General features: G+C 50.2%; 11 protein-coding genes across 11 annotated transcripts; 7 read left to right on the top strand and 4 right to left on the bottom strand.

Moving 5' to 3' along the window:
* Positions 1-674: 674 nt before the first annotated feature.
* On the top strand, positions 675-1,369 carry PFLUO_LOCUS2040 (uncharacterized protein; the record flags this gene model as incomplete). The annotated part of the gene is given in 3 exon segments (XM_073779140.1): positions 675-678; positions 693-873; positions 937-1,369. 3 exon segments carry the CDS (start codon positions 675-677, stop codon positions 1,367-1,369), a joined length of 618 nt encoding a protein of 205 aa, XP_073636124.1.
* Positions 1,370-1,673: 304 nt separating this feature from the next.
* Positions 1,674-3,689, top strand: PFLUO_LOCUS2041 (Peroxisomal membrane signal receptor PTS1; the record flags this gene model as incomplete). Its single annotated transcript, XM_073779141.1, has 2 exons — positions 1,674-1,841; positions 1,899-3,689. The coding sequence occupies 2 exons, from the start codon at positions 1,674-1,676 to the stop codon at positions 3,687-3,689; spliced, it is 1,959 nt and encodes a 652-aa protein (XP_073636125.1).
* A 481-nt stretch (positions 3,690-4,170) lies between these two features.
* PFLUO_LOCUS2042 (uncharacterized protein) lies at positions 4,171-5,859 on the bottom strand (the record flags this gene model as incomplete). The annotated part of the gene is made up of 2 exons (XM_073779142.1): positions 4,171-5,592; positions 5,644-5,859. 2 exons carry the CDS (start codon positions 5,857-5,859, stop codon positions 4,171-4,173), a joined length of 1,638 nt encoding a protein of 545 aa, XP_073636126.1.
* Positions 5,860-6,193: 334 nt separating this feature from the next.
* On the bottom strand, positions 6,194-8,183 carry PFLUO_LOCUS2043 (uncharacterized protein; the record flags this gene model as incomplete). Its single annotated transcript, XM_073779143.1, has 7 exons — positions 6,194-6,312; positions 6,370-6,664; positions 6,720-6,895; positions 6,947-7,224; positions 7,293-7,516; positions 7,569-7,681; positions 7,733-8,183. 7 exons carry the CDS (start codon positions 8,181-8,183, stop codon positions 6,194-6,196), a joined length of 1,656 nt encoding a protein of 551 aa, XP_073636127.1.
* Positions 8,184-8,972: 789 nt separating this feature from the next.
* Positions 8,973-10,409, top strand: PFLUO_LOCUS2044 (uncharacterized protein; the record flags this gene model as incomplete). Its single annotated transcript, XM_073779144.1, has 1 exon — positions 8,973-10,409. The coding sequence occupies one exon, from the start codon at positions 8,973-8,975 to the stop codon at positions 10,407-10,409; it is 1,437 nt and encodes a 478-aa protein (XP_073636128.1).
* Positions 10,410-10,961: 552 nt separating this feature from the next.
* On the bottom strand, positions 10,962-12,836 carry PFLUO_LOCUS2045 (uncharacterized protein; the record flags this gene model as incomplete). The annotated part of the gene is made up of 6 exons (XM_073779146.1): positions 10,962-11,225; positions 11,285-11,652; positions 11,711-11,783; positions 11,835-12,313; positions 12,371-12,560; positions 12,624-12,836. The coding sequence occupies 6 exons, from the start codon at positions 12,834-12,836 to the stop codon at positions 10,962-10,964; spliced, it is 1,587 nt and encodes a 528-aa protein (XP_073636129.1).
* A 354-nt stretch (positions 12,837-13,190) lies between these two features.
* PFLUO_LOCUS2046 (uncharacterized protein) lies at positions 13,191-14,247 on the top strand (the record flags this gene model as incomplete). The annotated part of the gene is made up of 5 exons (XM_073779147.1): positions 13,191-13,378; positions 13,435-13,531; positions 13,582-13,652; positions 13,736-13,974; positions 14,039-14,247. The coding sequence occupies 5 exons, from the start codon at positions 13,191-13,193 to the stop codon at positions 14,245-14,247; spliced, it is 804 nt and encodes a 267-aa protein (XP_073636130.1).
* A 490-nt stretch (positions 14,248-14,737) lies between these two features.
* PFLUO_LOCUS2047 (uncharacterized protein) lies at positions 14,738-15,546 on the top strand (the record flags this gene model as incomplete). The annotated part of the gene is made up of 3 exons (XM_073779148.1): positions 14,738-14,977; positions 15,044-15,242; positions 15,296-15,546. The coding sequence occupies 3 exons, from the start codon at positions 14,738-14,740 to the stop codon at positions 15,544-15,546; spliced, it is 690 nt and encodes a 229-aa protein (XP_073636131.1).
* Positions 15,547-15,799: 253 nt separating this feature from the next.
* Positions 15,800-16,465, top strand: PFLUO_LOCUS2048 (uncharacterized protein; the record flags this gene model as incomplete). The annotated part of the gene is made up of 1 exon (XM_073779149.1): positions 15,800-16,465. The coding sequence occupies one exon, from the start codon at positions 15,800-15,802 to the stop codon at positions 16,463-16,465; it is 666 nt and encodes a 221-aa protein (XP_073636132.1).
* Positions 16,466-19,728: 3,263 nt separating this feature from the next.
* Positions 19,729-21,694, top strand: PFLUO_LOCUS2049 (uncharacterized protein; the record flags this gene model as incomplete). The annotated part of the gene is made up of 5 exons (XM_073779150.1): positions 19,729-19,955; positions 20,008-20,289; positions 20,344-20,501; positions 20,557-21,183; positions 21,228-21,694. The coding sequence occupies 5 exons, from the start codon at positions 19,729-19,731 to the stop codon at positions 21,692-21,694; spliced, it is 1,761 nt and encodes a 586-aa protein (XP_073636133.1).
* Positions 21,695-22,626: 932 nt separating this feature from the next.
* On the bottom strand, positions 22,627-24,229 carry PFLUO_LOCUS2050 (uncharacterized protein; the record flags this gene model as incomplete). The annotated part of the gene is made up of 3 exons (XM_073779151.1): positions 22,627-22,836; positions 22,901-23,871; positions 23,932-24,229. 3 exons carry the CDS (start codon positions 24,227-24,229, stop codon positions 22,627-22,629), a joined length of 1,479 nt encoding a protein of 492 aa, XP_073636134.1.
* Positions 24,230-24,367: the final 138 nt, after the last annotated feature.

Genomic DNA, 24,367 nt, shown 5'->3' on the forward strand with positions numbered 1-24,367 from the left:
TTCTTGTGGTTCCTCTGTATCATACCTACTACGTTTTATTAAATCTACTCCGCTCTATGGTGAACTCGCTGGATCTCTGTTCCATCTATGATAAGCTGGGTCACGTGAGCCTTATCCCCAGGGACTTTTTCCTTAGCGGGAAGTTGCGATTCCAGCGCTTGGCTTTTCCCCCGAACTCTTCTTTTCGTCTTTACCTAAAGGACGGGTGTATACAACGATGTGAGAATAATCCCTTTGCCATTGCATTCTGACCCGTCGCTACTCCACACCTTCGGGTCGGGTCGCGTTTTCCGCAATAAAGAATCGCATCCGAGAATCACTGCTAACAGCCACCGTCCGTACCAGGCATCCTCTCAGCCGTGCCGCCACGCAGCTCTTCAAGTCAACATCATCGTTGACATTCAAGTCCACTATTGCTGCACGACCACGATGCGCCTTTTCTCTTCCCTCTGCGCCCCCTTTTGCGCAGTGCCGTTTCGCTCTCCCGTCCAGTCTCCAGACACGATCGAACTCTTCTAGTTCACCGAGACCATTGGATCAAGAAAAGCCGGAAGAGTCCCAGGTGGATCGGCCTGACTCAGTCCGGCCCGAAGAAGATTTGGCGAATTTGACGAGATCCGAAGCGCATAACCCGAAGAGGGCGGAGAGGGAACGGGGCCCCGTCAGAGCGGATTATGAGTCCGAGACACCAGAGGAAGGAAAGCGCGCGCGGCGACATCAAATGCTGAATAAGTCGCTAAAACGCAAGGAGACGGTGTACGTGGGCAATCTGTTCTTCGATATGACGGCGGACGATCTTCGGACGGCGATGGAGAAATTTGGGGTTGTGGAGATGGCGAGTATTATTCATGATAACCGGGGGCTGAGCAAAGGGTGCGTTCAACATATCCGTTTTTGGTTTTTGGAGACGAATTCATCCATCTGACTATTGCCCAGATTCGGTTATGTCCGCTTCAGCACCATCGAAGAGGCTGAGACGGCCATCGCACAACAGAATATGCAGGTGCTGGAAGGAAGAACCACCGTTGTGCAGTTTGCCAACACGGCGATGTCGCGTTCCGAAGTTGACAAGACTGCTCCGACCTTCACGCTGTTTGTCGGCAATGTGCCCTACGAAATGACGGACCAGGACGTGAATGCCCTATTCGAGGATATCCATAATATCGTCGACGTGCGCATTCCCGTGGACCGCCGGTCGGGCATGCCTCGTGGGTTCTTGCATGTCGAATTCCTGGATATCCCCAGCGCTGTCCGGGCCAAGGAGATGTTATCATTGAGGGACCCCTATGGCCGCAAACTGCGGATCAACTATGCGGCGCCTATGAAGATGCAGCAGCGGAGGTCCATTCCCGAGGAGCCGGAGATGTAACTCGGGGCCACTGATGGGTCTTCGTAGAAAACATGTGCCTAGAATGTATTTTTATTTAATATGGTTTCTCCCTCTGATCGATCTCCCTGCAATTTTATACAAAGCCATGACTAATCCACGTGACGGACTACCTCGGCTCGGCCAACCCCACGTCTGAGTCCGGGGCTCGTCGATTATTCATTCTCCTTCAACATTCTCCCTGCCAGGCAGACTCTTTCTCCTTTCTCTGTCTTTATATTTGCTTCCCTTTTTATTTGTTCTCCCTTTTGACTCTCGTATTCGTCTGCATCACATCTCCTCGACCATGTCGTTCCTCGGTGGCGCCGAATGCTCTACCGCGGGAAACCCTCTGACCCAATTCACCAAGCACGTTCAAGATGACAAGTCACTCCAGCGCGACCGGCTCGTGGGCCGTGGGCCCGGAATGCAAGAGGGCATGCGGTCGCGAGGGATGATGGGCGGACAGGACCAGGTACGTAGTTTGATAGTTTTCCCGAACAAAGCCGAAGCAAGCTAACACAATATCTAGATGATGGACGACTTCATGCAGCAACCGGGCCAGCAAATACCCGGCCCGACCCCTCAGCCGTTCGCCATGGAGCACATGCGGCGCGAGCTCGAGAACTTCCAGACTGCACCGCCTCGAACCGGGTCGCCCGGGTGGGCGGCGGAGTTTGATGGCGGCGAGCAGGCACGCATGGAGGCGGCCTTCCCCGGCGCGGCACAAATGAACAACGGATCTAATTTCACGCCTGCCGAATTCGCGCGCTTCCAGCAGCAAGGCCGTATGTCCAGCCCGGCGACCTCCGCCACACCGCCCGCTATGGCCGGGTATCAGCGGCCGATGGGGATGGGTGGGTATATGGGAGGTATGGGAGGCATGGGCGGAATGGGCATGATGCAGCCGTCATATGGCGGGCCGATGGGTATGCAGCAGCAACCCGTGGAAGGACAGACGCAGAATAAGGGCAAGGACCGGATGGTGGAACTGGACGACGAGAACTGGGAGGCACAGTTCGCCGAGATGGAGACGGCCGGCAACGAGACGCGCACGGACGACGAGGCTAATGCGGCGATGGAGGCGGAGCTGAACGAGCTGGACAGGTCAGTGCCCAATTCAGAATTCGAGACCGTGTGGCAACGGGTCCAGGCTGAGACGGCGACAAACAGAAAACTCGCCGAGGAGGTAGATGACTTTGAGGTTACCGATAGCTTGCATGTCGGGGACTTGAATGACTGGGAGGGTTTCGATAGCCTCAACACGCGGTTCCGGGATCCGCAGCTGGGCGATTACATGTTTGAAGAGGACAATGTCTACCAGGCTGTCAACAACCCGTTTGAGGAAGGCGTGAAGATCATGCGCGAGGGCGGCAATCTGTCGCTAGCGGCATTGGCGTTTGAGGCTGCTGTTCAAAAAGACCCGCAACACGTGCAAGCTTGGACGATGTTGGGTTCGGCGCAGGCGCAGAACGAAAAGGAACTGCCGGCCATCCGGGCACTGGAGCAGGCTCTCAAGGTCGATCCTGATAACTTGGACGCACTGATGGGTCTGGCCGTCTCATACACCAACGAAGGTTACGACTCAACCGCCTACCGCACACTCGAGCGCTGGCTATCCCACAAATATCCGCAGATCATCAACCCGAATGATGTGTCCGGTGATGCCGACTTGGGATTCACAGACCGGCAGCTCCTGCACGACCGCGTTACAGACCTTTTCATCCAAGCCGCTCAGCTCTCTCCCTCTGGAGTACAGATGGACCCGGACGTGCAAGTCGGACTCGGCGTGCTTTTCTACTGCGCAGAGGAATACGACAAAGCCGTCGACTGCTTCTCATCCGCCCTCGCCTCAACCGAGTCCGGCAGCACCAACCAGCGCGAGCAGCTCCATCTCCTATGGAACCGACTAGGCGCGACACTCGCCAACTCAGGCCGCTCGGAAGAAGCAATTGAGGCATATGAGCAAGCCCTCACCATCAACGCGAACTTCGTACGCGCCCGCTACAACCTAGGCGTGTCCTGCATCAACATTGGCTGCTATCCGGAAGCCGCGCAGCATCTGCTCGGCGCGCTGTCCATGCACCGCGTTGTCGAACAAGAGGGTCGCGAGCGCGCTCGCGAGATCATCGGCGACGGTCAAGGGCCTGATGGTCTGGACGACGAGCGGCTCGAACGCATGCTGCATATCAGCCAGAACCAGAGCACGAACCTGTACGATACACTGCGCCGGGTCTTTAGCCAGATGGGCCGTCGCGACCTGGCGGATCAGGTTGTTGCCGGTATGGACGTGAATGTCTTCCGCAAGGAGTTTGAGTTTTAGGTTGGTGCAGGGGCATTGGGGAGGAGGATGTATATGATCTCTTTCTTGTTTAGCTTTTGAACCCCACGGAAACCGCCGACTGGTTTCTGGCTGCATTGTATCTAACTCGGGGCTGGTTATCATAAGGGGTATATAGATAGGCATCGTTTTAGCTTCATGAATATTGAACGCATTTATGCTCTTGAAGACCGCCAACTTCCCAACACTTCCATCCCACCTTGGGTTGCCTTTGCCCAGGCGGCGTAGGTAATCTGGTGGCATTCTCGATTTGGATTATTTCTCTGCATCCGAGCAACCGCATCGCCGTCAATTCTCTTTCTCACCATGGCGGCCGATGCTAGCCCCAACCCGCTCCGCAAACTGAGGCGCAACCATGGTCATCTTTTTGTTAACCCACTGATATAAAAAAAGCAACGCTTACTTAACTAGTGACCTCTATCTAGATTCTCACGGTGGTAACAGGACGGTTCTTGCATTCATATTATTTGTTCGCGATAACCTGCGCAGCCCTCTCGGCCACCGCATACACCGTCGCCAACGGGTTCGCGTGCGGAATCAGAGGAAACACACTGGCATCTACCACCCGCACATTAGGCGTCCCGTAGACTCGCAGATTCTGATCCACTACGCCTCCCTTCTCGCGCGGCAACATGCTCGCCGTGCCGCAGTAATGATGCGCTGTCTGCGCACTCGATCGCAGCGATTCCTTGATCGCACTCAGATCCATGGCCTCGAGATCGGGCGTCTTGAAGAATCTTCGTATGGCCGGCGCAGATGGTAGTTCCCGCACGCGCTGAACGTGTCTGGCCATGACCTCTAGATCCAGTTCCTGACTGAAGAATTTCGGATCAATAGTCGGCTGAGCGTTCGGGTCCGTGGTGTTGATGTGAGTGTTTCCACGGGACAGAGGGAAACAGGGAATCACCACCAACACGCCCAGGTTGCCCGGCGCGACCATGAGCAGCACCAGCGCGGATGCTTCGTCGGGTTGCTCGATTACTGAGCGAATGACTCGGTCGTGATCGTGGCCAGATGGGGCTACGTGGGCTAAGACTTCTGCTTGTTCCTGCGCATCTAAGCGCACAAACGCCGTGGCTTGAATGCCTGGCACCGCGTTTGTAGCTTCGGGAATGTCGCTCAACGGCACAGGCAACACCGTGAGGACGTGGTTCTGCAAGTTTTCTCCGACACCAGGACTATCAATCACCTGGGGAATCCCAAGACGATCGAGCACCTCTTTGTCTCCAACGCCAGAGAGTTCGAGCAGCTTCGGGGTGTGAAGGGCACCCGCAGCGAGGATCACCTCCTTTGTTGCATCCACAATGAGAACGTGGCCACCTACACAAACTTCGACACCGGTTGCAATGGGCAGAGCGGAGGATAGAGTGGAAAATACAATACGACGAACATGCGCTCCCGTCACAATCTCAACATTGGGCCTCTTCGCAGCTGGAGTGCCATACTCCCCATCAGCACTGCTCCGAAGACCAGACTTGGGATCAATCACCGCTGAGTAGTGGCGAGGACCGACCGTTTTCTTTTCAGATAGGAGGTCGCTCGCACATTCATACCCCTGGGCCCGGAAGGCATCGGTCCAAGCCTGGAGGAGGGCATGGTTTGTCTTCGCTGCCAGAGTCGGGTAAGATACCTGAATGGGCCCGGAGCCTGTGGTCTGCAGATTCACGTTCATCGCCTTACAGGTCTCTGCATCGGGCGCAGAGACCGTATAGGACTTGTGCATATACGGAAGAAGCGAGTCCCAATTCCATTCCGAGTTTCCCAGCTGGGACCAGGCGTCGATGCTGGCTGGTGATGGTGGCAGATATGCCAACCCATTGATGGCAGCTGAACCTCCCAGAACCTTCCCGGAAGGAAAGGTTTGTTCACGGTTGTTAAAGCCCGGCTAGACTTATAATTAGTATGGCCATTGTGGCTTTGGTTTACATTTACCCACCTGCGGCGCTGTCTTCAGCTGCCAATCCAGATCCGAACCTTGCAAAGTTGGCCATGCTTTTGGATCCTGCACTCGAGGATCGGTGGTGCAGTCTGGGCCACTTTCCAGTACGATAACGTGGATATTGGGATCTTCGGACAGTCGGTTGGCGACCACCAGACCGGCGGTGCCACCGCCGACAATTATATAGTCGGCAGAGGATGGAGTGGAGATCATGGCAAGTGCTGATAATCACCAATGTCTTGGAAGTGGTTTTGTGCGAGTCTCCCGCTGCTTATACGCAACGGGTTTTGGACGCAAGGGTGAGCAGCCTAGAGACCATTTCGATTTTGGGGGCGCAAGCTGATCAATTTGTCATCATGTTACAAAAGAAGCTGGCCAAGTATTAATCATGTTTTGCTTCAGTGAAGGATGGGTGGGGTCATATGGACGAGCGGGTAAGAGCCCGTATATAGATAGCTTGCTCGCACCTAATTTTAGGTTTTGGGTTATGCCGATGTCTATATTTCATTTTCCTAGTCTTTGTCACTTAACAACTCTAGCTTATGTTCTACTTTAAATTCACCAGTTTATCCACCACTTTCGCAACCGCCATAGCCTTCTCGTCACCAAATCTCTCGCCTACAATCTGTACACAGATGGGCATTCCATCCACGAGATCAATGTCATCTAAATAAGAGGTTAGCACGTTAAAAATCTTCATCTTATAGATGGGGGCAAACCTACATTGCTCATAGTTGAACTGATCACTCTCATTCCTAACCTGATGCCCCTCCCACTCAGCATTCGCCCCATTACCAACAGAATCAAGGCTCCGATGTGCCGCCCCAATCGGAACCGTGAGAGCCGCGTAGTCCAACATGTTCCACATAGCCGTGTACCCCAGCCACTGACTGCTCTTCACCCATGTCTTGGGTTTGTAGCCTACCCATGGCTGCACGGGCATTAGCAGGGCGTCGATGCGGGATGTGACCCATTGGTTTAAAAAGGTGGTTTCAAAGGCGACTTTTTCTTTCTCAAGCTTTATATATCAGTCAGTATAGAACCTGATAATAATATAATTGTAAGGATCTTACCTTCTCCCTCTCTTCGATATCCAGTAGATCTTTCTCTGTGCCTACGACCATACCCTCGATCAAAGGCTCGCCCACGATCTCACACAAGTGTCTACAGTGACGGCCACCATCGGCCAGAATGGATTTCGTCCAGAGATCGGTGCCTTGCTTGTGAAGTGAGGCGTCCCACTCGATGACTGGAGCAATGTGTCAGAGAAAAGAAATAGAAAAAGGAGATAGGAACAAACCTTCATGGCCGGCATCCCGCAACGCCTGAACAGTCTCACGCATCGCTCTCATAACTGGCGGCTGAGGTCTGACCACTCCGTCATCGAATACAACACCTAGTCGCAGCTTGCGGTCTGTGGGCAAGGCAGCCAGTTCCTTCCTCCATGGAATGGGAATAGCGGCTGGGTCAATTCTCCACGGCTGTGAAGCGAGTAAATGGTCCATTAAATACTCCGTCGTCGCAAGAGATGTAGCCAACGGCCCTGCGACGGGTGGGACCATGTAGAACTGATTCAGACTGTAGAAAACACGTAAATAATAAGTTCCAAGAAATACCGTCCAGGAGGAGGAAAAGGGGTGACCTACAAGGAACAATCCCACGGCACCCTGCCTCTTGTCGGCTTAATAGAATACAACCCCTGCAGCGCTGCAGGAATACGAATCGAGCCGCCGATATCCGTGCCGATACCCAGCACGCTACCACCGGCAGCGACGAGAGCTCCTTCGCCGCCGGAACTACCGCCAGAAATAAGGGCACGGTTGAAAGCATTCACGGATTGCCCGAAGACGTGGTTGTAGGAGTCGGACATCTGCAGAATCAGTAAAAGGTCCGTATATAATATAGCTGAAGGTACTATTTACCATCAGAGACTGCGGCACGTTCGTCTTGACGTATAACACGGCACCCATAGATTCGAGCAGCTGCACGACCGAGCTGGATGACTGCGCCGGTTTATTGACGAGCCCGACCCATCCTAACACAAAGTAAGTGTATATTTCATTGAAGAGCATCGTTCTGTACCTACCGACAGTACTATCCACGCCCTCAATATCAAACCGATCCTTGATAGAAACCGGCACACCATGCAATGGCCCAATCACCTGCCCTGTCGTCCGAAGATGCTCATCCAACTCTCGCGCCCGAGTCAGAGCCCTCTCAAAAAAGATTTCCGTCAAGCATTTGGTCAATTGCTGCGCGATCGCCGCGCGCTTACAGAATGCCGTCGTGAGCTGCTCGCTACTGACTTTCCGACTCGCGACTAGGGCCACGAGGTCTTGGATATCGGTTGTATCGGTCCAGGCTAGCTCATCCGCAGTGAGAATCCCGCTGGCGCGGATGGCGTCCACGCTGTTCGAAGGTGGGTTGGCCTGGACCGAGGCGGGGAGGAGCCAAGCGGGCGGGATGCATTCGTGCTGGGCGGCGCGTTTGCGGTGAACGTGGGGTTTCCAGTGTGGCATGGTCGCGTCGATTGTCATGTTCGGGGTATTTGCAGATGATGAAATGGAAGATGGATGGGAGGTAGGGAGAGATAGGGAACGAGTCCTTATCATTCGTCTCTTAACTTATAGTTCCCCCTCTCCTTGGATCGGTACCTCGGGAATCCTCCGTGGGGCGAACTGTGCGGAGCAGGCCGCCCAAGGGATAAGATATCGCGTAGATCATAGCTATGGTGAGATCTCTTCTCATATCTGCTATCATTTGTACTGGATGTAGGCACCTAATGCAATAGATGTAGATACCAGACACGTTGGATGTCCACTACTTACAACTAGAATCTGAGGACCTGTGAAATCGACGCCGAAAATAATCAACCGTTCAGAACAGGCCCTCCCAACAACACCATACAAGTTTCTCGATAGTGCAAGTGAGGCTTTACTTTCCCCATTACTCGCACATATACTTTGCCTCGAGCCTCGAATGCCTATTTCTCGCCCCTAGTGCCAACGATATATTTTTCAAGAGCAAGTTGACAACCGGCACACGAAATTCCGTGCTCAACTTTGCCAGTTTGCTTATCGTAATAAAGAAGTGCAAATGATCCCATAAAGTTGATTTTTCGATTTCGTTCTGAACTCGCTTGCTGGGCTTGCGCCAGTGTATGCGGTTGCCGTCTGCGTGCCAAAATAGCCTGATGAACAGAAGCAATTCCGCATTGCCCCTCCCTGCATCGCCCTTCCCGCATCACCCCTTCTGCGTCCCAAAATTCCCCATATTCCAAGCACATCCTTCTTCTCCCTTTCCTTTGTACCAAATAACGCCTAAAAATGAGGCCACGCATGCACTTTGACGATGTCGCATGGGAAAGAAGTGAGGCCATCCAAGACGCTTGGATACACGAATTGTTCAAGGAAGAGACTTTGATGGCTATTGGTAGGTTTATCCTGAAACATCGAAGAGGAGTGCCCGTTGAGCTGGGTGATCCAAAAGCTGGGGCGTTCAATGTGTGCTTCAGAATGAAGTTTGAGGACGGCGGTTCTGCAATCATTCGATTTCCCAAACCCGGTGCTACGATGTTTCCCGAAGAGAAGGTGCGCAATGAAGTCGCTATAATTAGGTACATTCACCAGCATACGACGATTCCCGTACCATTTGTCCTGCACTGGGGCACAAAAGAAGAAAATCCTCTCGGCCTTGGCCCATTTATCATCATGGAATACATTGACCATGCATTGGACCTGAGCGACGTCCTTAACACTCCCGGATTTGCGACTGCGGATCGTCCGATTCTCAACCCAAACATTGATGACACTAAGCTTCAACTGCTGTACAGACAGTTTGCGGATGTTTTGCTTCAGTTGTCCACGCTACGACTGCCTAATATAGGATCATTGGTTCAGATTGACGATTTCACCTGGGAGGTGGCCCAAAGACCACTATCCTATAACGCGAATGAACTCGTCCGTCTAGGGACTCTTCCGCGCTCGAAGTTGCCAAGGGCGAACGAAACTTTTCAATCAGCGTCATCCTACTTCAATACACTGGCAGATCTCCACCTCGAGCATCTCACACACCAGCAGAACGATGCCGTCGATTCCGCGGATGACTGTCGACGAAGGTATATTGCAAGATTTTTATTCCGCAAGCTCGCGAGGGAGGGTCGATTAACGACTTCTTCCACGAATCTCGGACCATTCAACATCTGGTGTGACGATCTTCGGCCCTCTAACGTCTTGGTCAACGAACATCTTCAAATAGTCGGGGTTGTGGACTGGGAATTCACTTATGCTGCACCAGTGGAGTTCTCTCACACCCCGCCGTGGTGGCTGCTTCTTGAGCAACCAGAGTATTGGCCGGATGGGATGGAAGAGTGGGCGGAGGTGTTTGAGTCACGCCTTCAGACGTTTTTGAAAGTGCTACGCGAACAGAAAGACGTGGCCATAGACCGCGGCAGACTGAAAGATGAACAAAGGCTTTCCAAGCCAATGCAACAAAGCTGGGAGAGCGGTGATTTTTGGGTCACCTATGCGGTGAGGAAAAACGTCGCGTTCGATGCTGTTTTCTGGAAAAAGCTTGATTGCCGATTCTTTGGACCCGGAATGAGCACCGAAGACGACCGTTGGAAAGAACGGATAGATCTTCTTACCGAAGATGAAAGAGCAAACATGGAAAAGGTAGTCGAGAAGAAACTGGGAGAAACGAAAGCGAGGGTTTTAGCCTGGGAGCCTGATGAGGTGGAGACATTGAAACCCCCTTTACTTTGATATATAATATGCTATATCGCTTTCAGACAGCGGCAAGAGTCTTTACTCAGGTTTCCAGAGCCCCCTAGAGGCATTTGAAATAATATTACTTCTAGATTATAAGGGATAATATATCCATCGAATTCATACAAAACGTATAGGCCTTTATACATAGTGCGTTGTTAAAGTCAAAAAGAGACATGTTAGTAGCAAGTCGTGTTCGTAATAAGTCGCAGAAAAGGTTTAGTCTATACAAGACTACCATCTGATATTGGTTGAGAAAGTCTACCATCTCTCGTGATCTGAGAGTTATTTGTCGAAACTTGAAAAGAGAATGTATCTCTATACCGCTTTGTTTATCTTGTTCTGTTTATTGAACTTCGCACCTAGGCTGCGCATTCTCGATTTTTCGTGCCATTTGTGGTTAGTGAAGGAACACCGAGAACTCTATATCCCTACGGATAAACCCAAGCTGGATAAACGGATGCAGCCCCATCGCTATCGCGTAGGAAGGAAAGGAGTAACTTAAATTGAAACAGTTCTGTAATGTACTTATAAGAATTTCAGAGTATCTTAAACATCTTCTCGATGAATGACATCTCCTTGAACGGGGCGCTCTTTCTGCTCTGTCTGTCGCTCTGCCGTCTCAATTTCGCTTCCTCTGTCTTCGATAACGAGTTTGTGCGTGGTGTGATCTACATGAATCTGGGACTGGTAGACCATGATATCGTCCTTGTCACCAAAGAGAGCGGCAATTTCTTCTAGCGGAATTCCTTTCGTTTCCGGGATAACCCAATACAGTAAGACAAAACCGACTGCAGAAATGCTGACATAGACCTAGCATATCGTACATAAGTCGTTAGATGCAACCAAGCAACGGCTGAAGGAACTCTCACCATAAAATATTTCCATCCGAGATTCGCAAATGCCTGCGGTGTAACTTGCAGATAGACAAGGTTAATTAACGACTTGGCTGACACTGCAACCGCATAGCCCTTGGCTCGAATAAAATTGGGGAAGATCTCGGACAGAACCACCCATGAGGCAGCATCCATGCCGAAGGAGAAAAACACGAGGAATATATACAGCGCGGCGACGCCCACCCCGAGACCTGCCTTGTTTGTGCCGGCTTCTGCGTACTGCGCGACCATGGCGGCCTCAACGCAGAGACATATTATGCACCCACCCAGGCCTACCAGGAGGAGTATGCGGCGGCCGACGCGGTCGATTATAAATGAGCCAATGAGATTTCCTAGGAAAGCGACTGCATTATATTAGTTATGCCCTTTATTGTCCTCCGGGACACGTAAGGAAATGCGTACTGGAATTCCTGCCAGCCTGCAGAATCAGAATTTGCAATGTGTCGAACCCCAACTTGGCGTAGAACTTCGGTTCCTAAAATAACAGTTAAATGCAGTCTTTAATCAGAAGGAGTATTTTTCATACATATTGGTTAATCACCAATTCAGCCGTACTCTGCGTCAAGAACATCAGACAGATGCCAAACAGCGCCCGCCTTCTGTAAGATGGCCGCCTGAATAACTCTACCCAGGACGAATCAACCGTCCGGTCAAAATCAGCTTGTTGGGCCATCTGGTAGAACTCCCGACGAGCGAAATCGTCGTCTGAGTCGTTAGAGCCTTTGTAGATTTTCTTGATCACCAACCATGCCTCTTCTTTCTTGTTCATCATCAAGAAATAGCGAGGAGACTCGGGTACGAAAGGCAACAGACCAAGGATTATAAGAGGGAAAATAAGCTGCAGTCCCAGCGGAGCACGCCAGCTGATGGTTAGGTTGGAGTCGTAGTAAAAGGCGAGACCAAAGTAATTTGCTAGCGCATACCCCAGGCCGAGCATAGTGCCGGTCATGCCGACGAAGAAGCCACGAACAGATGGTGGAGCGAGCTCGGAGCAATATACAGGTACTGGGTTATAGATGTGAGATGGCACTAGACCCATACAGTAGGTGAGGTGGTACATACCAACTGCTACATATCCCCAGCTCCCAGCACCAGCAAAGAAGCGAAAAGTGATGAAGGCGCCGATATTAGGACTGCCAGTCAAGCCTGCTGCTCCTAGAATAGACAGAACCGAGCAGTAGATCATCCCCCATTTGCGGCCATAGGTGTCTGTAATATAACAACTGCAAAGGCAGCCAACAATGGCACCGGCCTGTGTCTGTCAGTATAATTCCACACATCTTCATCTAGGGACCGCAAGATCTTGTAGACGGACCTGAAAGACGCTTGTGATTGCGCCTTCAAGATTTTCCTTGTCGGGGTAGATAGTGCCGCTTTCATCACCAAGTCCCATGTACACCAAGAAATCTGGCTTGGCCAGGGTGGTGCTGATAATGGCGGAGATATATCCATAGGCAAGAGCCCCGAGGGAAATAGCTACACAGATGAAGAAGTTCTTCCATCGGAAATGTAATTTGACACAGCCCATTATCGGACAATTATTATTCAATGAGTTCAATTGTTGGGAGTGCCGTTGGCTCACTTGGTGAGGAGAGACGGGGTGCGTCTATTTATGCACCAGATCAAAAGAATCTAACGAAAATGGAGGGCATAAGCTTTGGAAGACTCATCCTATGACCTCCTTCCCGGCCGGTGTGCCAAGTACTCTGGGAATTGGATTGCCGAAGGTCACCATTAACTAATTACCCCGGATTTCAAACCCCAGAATGTAAGTCATTTACCCCGCCTTGCACGTACTTATAAATACACACGTATGCAGAATAGTGCAAATCCGCCGAGGTCGAAAACAAAGTTTTCGAAAATTATTTTATTTCCCTTCACTATGGAAGTTCCTGGTCGCAGGCCTCTCCCTGAGTTGAAAGACCTCCCCTTGGGCAAAGGCGATCCTCCGTTTTCCGCCTGGGGCCTTTGGGAGAACACGCAGCTTGGCAGTCTCAACTATCTGACCGATGAAGTCGTTCTAGCTACTGCGCGGGATGAATTCCGGACTGGAATACGTGTTGGATTGAAGTATGCATAGATTGTTCAATGTTCTTTCGGTGATGAGCTGATGGCTAATTTCGCAGCCTGCCTGTGGATTTCATCAGCCCGGCATTGTTAGGTCGGGTGGGATTTTCGAAAAACATTCACAACAAGGCACCTCGAGTAATTAATGATGACATTGTTGGCTTTAATTCATTGACTATCCATGATAATAAACTAACACTGAACAGATCACATTCAACACTCAATGCAGCTCGCAGTGGGACAGTTTCCGGCACTTTGCATATCAGGCTGAGAAAAAGTTCTATAATGGGCCAGTTCCCTGAATAATACATGCGTCTTTAAGCACGCAGAGTTTTGACTAACACCTATATACTTCTGCAGAGTCACTCAAGACGATATCCACTCTGATCCGTGTAGTACAATCAATGGCCTCGATGCATGGTCTGCCAAGGGCATTGCCGGACGCGGCATTTTGATTGATTACGTTGATTGGGCGCATGAAAGGGGCATCCAGTACGATGCTTTGACGAATCATCCCATTCCAGTGGACCATGTCAAGGAGATTATTTCTGAGAAAAATATCACTATCCGCCAGGGAGATATTCTCTTCATGCGGACAGGTATGTCTCCTTGTTTAAGACATACATGCAACACAAATATAGGAGAATTGCTAATTTATTGCAGGCTACGTCCAGGCGTATGCCAAATTAACTGAACTGGAACGTGAAGACCTCAGCAAGCGGCGTGGCTCGCCAGGCCTTGGTCAAGGGAGAGAAACAACAGAATGGCTCTGGAAATCTCAATTTGCCGCCGTAGTTGCTGACTCTGTTGCTTTTGAATGTTCTCGTGAGTCTTTCCTTCCACGTCCGTTGACGTCGGGAATTGCGTTCTGATGGGAAATCAGCCCCCGTTGATCCGGAGTATCATTTACATCCAATTTTGCTAGCTGGATGGGGCACGCCGATTGGAGAGCTCTTTGATTTGGAGCAGCTTTCGGCAACGTGCAAGCAACTGAAAAGGTGGTCTTTTTTCATGAGTTCCGCGCCATTGAACTATACTGGGGCTGTAGCCTCGCCACCGAATTCGATTGCTTTTTTCTAGTGCTTAGGTTCATTGATGACAATCAAGTATTTTTTCTCGACTATGATACGCAGTTCTCTAGTTATTAAAATATGATAGTTAGCGTAAGCGAAGTACTAACTATGTACGGAACTATAATTCCGACTAATGGATCGGACATTAAACCCCAGATTCACGAAAAGCTCGCTATACCCCGCACTCTGTCTCTGTACCCGGTAGTTATGTATTATTTATTATTAAGTTGGAGCTCTCGTTATCTCCCCTGGTCATCTTCACGCATTCTCACTTACATGTCCCTTCAACATGGCTGTCCTCGACGATCAATTCCTGAAGGAACTCGCCTCACTCGCAGCCCCCTACCCTCGATACAAATGGTATCTCTCGGCAATGGTCGCACTTGGCGCCATGAACTACCCCGAAGAGATTCCCAATTTGTATACCCGACTCTTAGCGTCATACATTCCAAAAGAGGAGCAATTTTCAGAAACAAGGAAGATCCGTGAGGCGTTTACAAAGCTTTGTGGGATTCAGGGTGCTGCAAAGGTTGAATGCCATTGTTTCTCCTTTCACTTCAAATTTACTGTAGAAAAAGAACTAACCAAGAAAAAGACTGGCTCGGCACTGCGAAATCTCTACAATGCGACGCCGAAAGACCTGCTCGATCCGACCAGATACCGAAAAAACGACACGGATGAAATTGCCTTTGCACGTGGAGAGGAGTTTCATAAGAGAATTTACGGACCGAACCCGAGCTACGAAGATAATGCGAACAATCTGGCCGCGCCGGACTATCATTATATCGTGAGAAGTAAGTATGCTTGCCAGTCTGGCTTTTATGTTATCTTTAATCTGACAATTCAGACTATTTCTACGGACGGATCTTCTCATACGATGGGATTATCGATGATATGGAGACCTCGCAAGTCATAATTTCGTGTCTGATCGGGATTGACTGCATGCAGCAGCTGCGGAATCACATGAAAGGGATGCAGTATAACGGGGCGCGCAAGGAAGAAGTGGAAATGATACGAGAGATTGTCGTTAAAGTAGCAAGGAAGCTGGATGTGAGCTTCAAGTCGGGGAATCCGATAGCAGTACCAGATATTGAGTAATTATCCACGGTAAACAACAACCGGAAATAGACACGATAAAGGCCAATCAGAATATTGAAACTTAATGAACAAAATAGTATTATCCTAGATTAGCATGCTAGGACATGGTTGTCTAGCACGGATAATCAATGTCCGGTCAGCTTTTTGTTAACCCCACCAACTCTCACCAATAAGTTCCCCTAATTGGTACTTAACCGGGACCATTTATATTACTGCGCAACCAAATCTTCCTTTCACAATCATTCTTCACAAAATGGCAAACAACCATGCAAAAGGCTTGCTATACATTTTAGCATCGCCCGGCAAACTCGTCTCCCCACAGGAGCTATACGCCTGGTTCGAAGGGGAATGGACACGCAACATTCCTAATGTATTGAATGCAATCCGATATGAAGCTGTCGACAACCAAAAGCCCGAGTTCCTTGCCGTCTACGAGCTCGCAAATCCAGCCATTGTCCGTCTGTCTCAGTTAGAAGCGGAAGCAGCGTCAAGCTTCGAAACTGTTGACATGAGAATATACGATCTATTTAGCGAGAAAACTTCACCAAAGTATGCAAGTGCGTCCAATAATCGTATATTCCGCACGCTTGCTCTACAACCAGGGCCGGATCTGTCGGAAAAGGATTACAACGATTGGTACGAACAAGAACATGTACCCCTTCTCTCGGTCGTGCCGGGCTGGCTCAAATCGACCAGGTGGACGTTGAGAGAGGCGAAAGCCATTGTTTATGGCGAGGAGCAGAAAGATAAAAGGTTGTCGCAGTATTTTGCCGTTCATGAGTGGGAGAGCATTGAATCGCTTTCACTGCCTGAGTTCAAGCACGCAACTAGTACCCCGTGGCGGGACCAGATTCTGCCTAAAATTGATCGGACTGTTGATGAGCGTCGGAATTTCAAGCCGCAGAAACAGACATTCTGATGTAGCTTTCAACTAAGAATATTCACCAAACAATTATTTGAATTATTTACCCAAGAATGAGCGATGTATTTGACCAGACTTCACGAAGTAAAAAGGCCATACATAGAATCATCTATCAAGCCAGCTTCATCATTAACCACCGTGTTGAACCAATGCTCACTATTCCCAAGACCTAGCTCTAGACTTTCCAAGATCTCAGCAGTTATAAGACTTTCACCTAAGCCAGTGTACCCTTGAAGGTCAAAATCTGGGGCGCCGTTGGGGAGACTGGTCGCTCCAGCAGTAGGCATTCCCAGTTCCCCCCCAGAGGTATTGTTCGGGAAACTCCTGGATTTCCTCTCAATCGCTGCTAAATGGAACTGAGGAATGTCTTCACCCAATCTCCTCATAAGGGTTCTCAGTATAGACAGTGGCTTCTTCAACCCAGCGTTGCAGCCTTGTTGGAGGTCCAACAGCGCTGACCAGAAAAATGGGATGCATTCTGAAAACCTAGCCCGGCCTTGTTGGGTCTGACAAAGGATGACGAGGACGGCAGAGTAAGTAGCATAGCAAAGGAGGTACGGTGCCCGTCGGAGAGTGAATGTGCCTTGGTAAGCTTTGACGAGACCCCAGATTTTAAACACGGCTGTAGCACATTTCTCCTCGCCGATAACCTGGTCTGCAGGGTCAGAGATGAAACTAAGATGACCGGTACTCAAAAAAGGCCGCTCGAGGAGAATTGTCAATGTCCAATATATTGCACTAGGTAGCCTGTCACTCGATAAATCCGTATCATGCTGAAGGGAACTTACTGAGGTGTAATCTGATGCGGTGGAGGTGTCGGACAGGTATCAGGGTCAAAGTGTAGATGAGAGGGCAGGCTACGTGCCCAATTTTCTAGCTGACGCTCAATATCTGTTTTTGTTGGTCGGATATCTTCTTTGGAAATATTCATGCACCCTTTGGAATAGAAGGCATCGATAACTCGACTCGTGATTTCGGCCAACTCAAGCAGGGATGAGAATGTGCTCACTGCATATGCCGGCCGAGGCTGGTACGCTGGTTGACCCATGTCAACTGAGGCAGCTTCCAGTCCTCTATATGGCTCCCATAGCTCCAGCTCCTCATAGCAATCCAGAAGCTCCTTAGGCAGTTGGGCCTCCGAGGATCGAAGTGCCGGAGCACGTCCGAGATAGAGAGACTGGAACTTATCCGTCATGTATGCACCCCAAAACACTCTCTTGCGAATCTCAAATTCAACTACCGTCGACCTTGACGGTGGCTTGTCTTTACTGGGACCCCCAGAATGCTGCTGCATCTCTTCCATGCTGAGATGACATCCAAGATCGATGATCATCCGGTAAGCAATCCCACAAAACACCCAACCGGCACTTTGCTTCCCATGTGACACCAAACTTGCACCGCACAGCAGCAATGCGACCGCAGTTGGTATACTGGGTTGATCAATTTCGTCCGCTAGCAATTCTTTGAACCGATGGTAGAACCGCCCGCCGAGCGTGTTCGCCTCTGTGGGGTCGGAACGCAAATCAATTCGATCGCTATAGAGAGAACTCGAGTAGTAGATCGCGTTTAAGAGGAGTTTATTAATATGCTGGCCACCGTTTATCAAACTGTCCATAATCGCTGGTCGGTATGTGAGGAGGAACGAATAGTGTTGCCTGTTCCAGTGAAGATTCAGTAGATGAAATGCCACGTCCGGGGCAACTCCGTCAAGGTCTATCTTCTCTTCAATTCGCGGCGCTAGGTGAAGCGAAGTCTCTCGTTGCCGCTGAATTAGAGCATTGGAAATTAATTGATCTCGTACCAGCTGATCCCGCGCGTTTTTTTCTTTCTCAATGTCATCTTCTGCAGTTGGGTTTCCCTCGCCAGTCGCATTGGGTATCGCGGCTGCCGGCTCGTGCAGTGTGCTCGTCACCCCATATGCCTTCACTTGACCGTCCTCGGTGATGCTGCTAGCAATATTAATATCCTGAGGAGATGGTCCCTGCTCTGCTGCTTCCTGCCTAGCGTCACTAGACCGCCCATGGCTCTGATTATCGGCTGGCGCAGGGCCATATGATCCTTGCCGCTGCGCCTGAGTCTCGGAAACCGGCGATTGCAATGCATTTGGTCTAAATTCAGATACGTCAACCGAGGCATGAGCCTGATTTAGCCGAGAATCTCCATTAGCGTTGCTAGTATAGCCCCAGTATCCTGAAGAGTTCTCTAGTTGTTGACATGTAGGCTCTTCGACATGCGAATTTGCCACCGTCGAAAGCTGTGTTTCCGACACTTGGTGGTCGGTTTGTTGCTGTCCGGCTATTATTTGCCGCAGAATAAAGATTTCGTCTTGCAAAGCTTGTGTATCTGCCTTCGTCATTCGGCCGGACCGCCTAGCATCTTCGGGGTATTTGCAGCCTTCGTTCGATGCGATACAAGAAGTGCATCGCGGCCTGACGCCGCTGCACTTTATCTACAATTATAAACTAGTTAGACTTGATATACATATTTAACCGCGGCCATATGTGGTATTTGGACAAATCTTCTATCCCTAGGTGGGGGCTTGGTACTTGAATTGGAGCTCACCTTTTTGATTCGACACCTAAGGCATGTTCGGCAGAGCAATGCAGACTTGGAGATGCCGTCGCGTCTCAGCGAATCCACTGATCGTGTCTCGGTTGTTTGATTCCGTGACGCACCTTTCGATGTACCATTTTCGGGACTAGTGCGTCGAGGCATAGATGTTACTACTCGGGAGTGGAAGTTGCGTGCTTGAGTAGTCTGTTTTCGGCAGATTGCAGTAAGTTACAGTAGGCCCGGGGGATGTACCGACGAAGGACAATAGAAAGGAAATGTACAACGCAGGATGCAGGATGGAAATGCGGAGGTATACGTAGGGAATCCGATGTCCGCGTTGGACGGAGGCTCTATATCCGGTCTTGTGACTCTGCGGGGTAATCAACCACTGACAGTCCAGGATACGCCAGACGTTTTGTTGGTAGTGGGTACGTTACAACAGTTCTAGCTTGTCAAGGGCTGGTGGAGTCGGAGTCCCGGTATTCAAAGTCCACAAATAAAACGCCGTTCAAGCCTGTCTCTGCGTTCGACATGTGCTCGCCGGATGTTGAGATCCGACGGTGCTAAAAATCTTGAATATACAAAAGAATCTCTTCTGTGGCAATGAAATAAGTATCTTTACGCATTATAAACACAGTAAAGCTATCACCTCATCAAATCTTTCAGTCAAAATGGCTCCTGGAGTAATTTCCTCAGACGCGATACCTATGGAGCCAGAGTCTCTTTTTGGTTCGCGCGATAATGAAACTTTTACATACGAAATTCGCGAAGAACCAATTCACACTAGGCGGCCGATCCGTGTGATTTGCCTGGGCGCTGGATACTCCGGCATTCTCATGGGGATCATCTGGAACCAGCGCATGCAGAATCGAAATGCAGAACTCGTCACTTACGAACGCAACAACGATCTCGGCGGAACTTGGCTGGAGAATCGGTGAAAACCCTGTACAATACCACTTTTATGTTCTTATTCTAACTTGTGATAGGTATCCCGGCTGCCAGTGTGATATTCCGGCTCATAACTATGCATATTCTTTCGAGCCAAATCCCGAGTGGCCCAATTACTATGCGACTTCTAGTCAGATATACACATATCTCAAGAAAACCGCAGAGAAGTACGATGTTGAAAAATACATCAAGTATCAGCATACTATTAAGAACGCTTGCTGGAATGGAGACGAAGGGAAGTGGATCGTTACCGTGCAGACAAAAGATCGGACATTCGAAGATAAATGCGATGTCTTCATCAACGCTGGTGGCGTTCTGAAGTAAAATGTCCTCATTCATAAATGCGATAACGAGCTGACCGTGGTTCTGTTTAGCAATTGGAAATGGCCGGACATTGAAGGCTTTGAGAAATTCCAAGGCAAATTCGTTCACTCGGCAGACTGGGACGATTCTTTTGATTATTCAGGCAAGAAGATTGCCGTTATTGGGAATGGCTCATCTGCGATTCAAATTGTCCCCAAGCTTGCAGAGAGTATGTTGGCATATCTTCCCCGGCCATCGCAAATCTAGAATTCTCAACTGACTAGATAAAGTTGCCTCTCAGCTTACCTCGTTCATCCGCTCGCATGCCTGGATATCTCCGGCACCGGGCATCAATGAACCAACCGGTAAGGATCCCGACATGGACGAGAAATACAACTACGCTCCAGACGTAATCGAACGATTTAAGTCCGACCTCAAGACCTGTCAAGAGCACTGCCGAAATCTTATCGACAGGCGACTAACCAATTTCCGCCGAACACACGTCGCTTCGGAGGAACAAAAGGCGGCACGCGAGCTCTTCCAGAATAACATGCAACAGCGTCTGGGTGACAGTCCAAAGGGAAAAGCTTTATTCGACCTTCTTGTTCCACAGTTCCCAGTTGGCTGTCGACGGCAGACACCTGGGCCTGGATATCTAGAATCCCTACTGCAAGACAATGTCGAGACGCGATGGGATGACATTGCGCGGTTTACCGAGAATGGGATATATACCAAGAGCAATGAGGAATTAGCGTTCGACGTCATCGTATGCGCGACTGGATTCGATACTACTTTCAAGCCACGATTCCCAATGACGGGCAGAAATGGGGTCGATCTTGCTGACAAGTGGACTAAGGGGATTCCAAAGTCTTACTTTGGAATAGCAGCACCAGATATGCCAAACTACTTCAGTGTGTATATCCCCAGACAGAATTCATGTTACTAATTTAATCAGTGTTCATTGGCCCCACCTCGCCGATCTCCAACGGCTCATTAGTGCAAGGAATCCAAATAATGGGCACATACATCTGGAAATGCATCGACAAGATCCAGTCAGAATGCATCAAAAGCCTAACTATCCGAGAGTCTGCCACCAGCGACTACTACACGCATGTACAGAGGTTCCTCGACAGAACAGTCTGGGTTGGCAACTGTCGTAGCTGGTACAAGCGTGGGACAATCAACGGACCCGTCGTTGCGATCTATGGCGGCACCAGTTTCCACTACATCGAAGCGCTGCGGAATCCACGCTGGGAGGATTATGATATTGAGCTTATTGCGATGAAACGCCCGAACCGATTTGCATACCTCGGGAATGGCTTCACCACGAGAGAGGTTACGAACGGATCTGTAGCTGATACGCAGACCTTGAACTTCGATGAATACTGGAGGCTGTTTGTTTTGCCAGAACTATATGATTGAAAAAATTGTCACATGAATTTTTATATATACAAGCCGAAAGAGCCGCTCCAGTGGAGCGGCTCTATGCGCTACTTTGCTAAGCCAGACACACCATATGAAGTAGCATCTTTTAGCTAATTCGCGAATAAATTGTGCTTGTTATCACTCGTGAGGGTATCTTTTTGGCTCAGAGAACTTTAACGAGGGATCACATCCGGCAGACGACCGTCCTGGCCAGTTGTCGGTTTCAACTGCTTCTAATGGCGTAGGCCTCAACTAATAACCACTTACCCTTTTTCTGTCATTACAGTAGGGCCGCGAAAATGAGGCCCAGTTCTCTCGTCAGCCATGATGGTTACGGCATTCAACAAGGTGAAACTTGGGACGATATTTCACAATATACACCAACACCTGGCAACTTCCGTCGTTAAGCGAAAGTTTCGTGGGATCCGGAAGACGAATTGAGCATTGGGTGGCAGCAGGCCGAAAATCTCGTAGATCTGGCCGAGACGACAGTAGCCGATTCCGGGCAGCGTCACTCAGGGGCCATGAAACGATGGTGCAGATGCTACTGTCAAGCAAAGGAGAAGGCTCTCGATCCAGATTACAGCAGGATCCAGCGGCTTAGAGAAAGATTCAATGGGACAAGCATTGCGGATTGAAAGGACGGCATTACAATGCTCTCCTTTTAGAAGATGAATGCTTTATCCTGATATTCTTAGGTGTGGGGTTCAAAATATGTGTTCTCTACGTTTGTGAGGCACGTACTTTATAATGACTCATCATATTTACTTCCAACCTCTACTAAAAATGATGGCATCGGAGAGATTGAGCAAACCCAAAATCTACGATTCGTCTAAAGTAGACATGCCTGCTACCAGTGGGATCGCTTTTGGACAGGCATACTGGCCCCACGAAGTGTTGCCATAGAAGGGAATTTATAAGTCCGCCGTTTACACCGTCAACAGCATGCTGGCATTCTTATACCAGCTCAGCAGCGGATTTTCCCCATTCCGCGTCTCCGTGTCCTCAATGTACGCCCAGTGGTGCACAAAGTCCTCATGGCTCGTCACCTTGGTCAGTTTGCCCGTCACGGCGCGGTAGATGTCCTCAACCGTGTTGAAGTCCGTGGGGAAGAAGATGTCAAAGTAGCCTTGGTGGACCTGTACGCAAGAGCCAGTCAGCTGAGAGAGAGGGAAATGACGAAGAGGAGGCTCGGGGACATACGAATGGAGTGGTTACAGGAACCGTCTTCCGCTGGTATCGTGTTTGCACGACCGGTGCATTGAGACCCGGCACAGCATCGGGCAAGGAACTAAAGTCGCTAGCTACCAGCCGATGCGCCGGGAAGAACTGGTTCAGAACGTCGAAGAATTGCATCAGTCGGGTAGGAATATATTCCGGCTGACTGAATTCCTTGCTGAAGGGCCGGGCATTGCGCAAGCCACGCAACACACGCGGTCCTAAGGGGCTGGGGAACGGCTGGCGGGCTGCCGCTTGGCGCACACGCAGAAACCGCGCGGCGACGGGATCTAGTTGCATGTTGTAAAAATCGTGGAAGTCGCCATCCGCATCAATGAGCACGCCGCCTTGCTGGGGCGCTTCCGTGCGGCAGTTATAGCGCACGGAGTCATGGCCGAAATTGTCGAATACCTCCAACGCCAGGAAGAAGCATGGCGAGTGCACATAGGTATCCCAATCAAATATGGACCGATTGATGATCTCGACGTGGTCCCGATGACCTGCGGCATTGACGCTATCCAACAAGTTTTTGTACTGCAAGTCTGCCAGCGCAGGCGAGATCTCAATGATCTTGAACTTCGTGCGCTGATACACCTCAAAGTCCGTATCCCGAATGAAATCCAAGATATTCAACATCATCGTACCATTGCCCGCACCCATCTCGTATATGATCAGATCGTGATACGGATACAGCGTCAGCTTGTAGTTCGACACCAGGTACCGCGCAATCGTCTCGCCATAATACGGCCGGAACAACTCTGTGGGCGTGTGCCATAGCTGCCGTGCTATATCCGGTGTTGTTTCGTCCAGCTTATCCTCGAACTCGATGTATCGCTGGCCCAGTTGCCGGAGGAAGGCCGGCCCGTCCTCGATATTGTTGAAGTCGAATGGCTCACCGGGGCTGAAGATCGTTGCGTGTTTGGAGAAGTACCCATAATGCGGATTGTAGAGACTGTCTGAAAAGCAAAGAATATGTCAGCGTCCACGCGCACACGGCCAGTGGTCGTTCGACTCACCATCGATAAACTCGCGCGTCAGCATCTTCACCTGCCGCGGCCGCTCTCTCCGATTCCGCAGCTCCTTGGCTGTGACTGTCGGGTATGACCAGTATTCCTTGTCAATGTCCTTGGAGATATCCCCCCGTTTCGTCCACAGCATGCCATCGTCCTGTGATTTGCGTTTGTTCGGGGTGCGTCGCGTGAGAAACGAGCGGGACTGCGTGCGCGACAGCGACGGGGGTTGCCGGCGCAGGGACTGGCAGGCCGGATGCCGGAAAAGCTGACGGAACAGCTGGGTGAGGACGGGCGAGTCCATTGTGGGTGGGTGGGTTGGGAGAGAGAGACAAAAAGAAGCGTGGGAAAGAAGAGGGAGAAAGAAAGGGACCGCAAGGACTTGGCCCGAGCTTCTTATCTTAGTGAGCTGCATTTCTTTTGAACTTCTTGCTTCACCAAC

This window comes from Penicillium psychrofluorescens (genome assembly GCF_964197705.1).
Source record: "Penicillium psychrofluorescens genome assembly, chromosome: 1".
In the NCBI taxonomy this organism is placed as follows: Eukaryota; Fungi; Ascomycota; class Eurotiomycetes; order Eurotiales; family Aspergillaceae; genus Penicillium; species Penicillium psychrofluorescens.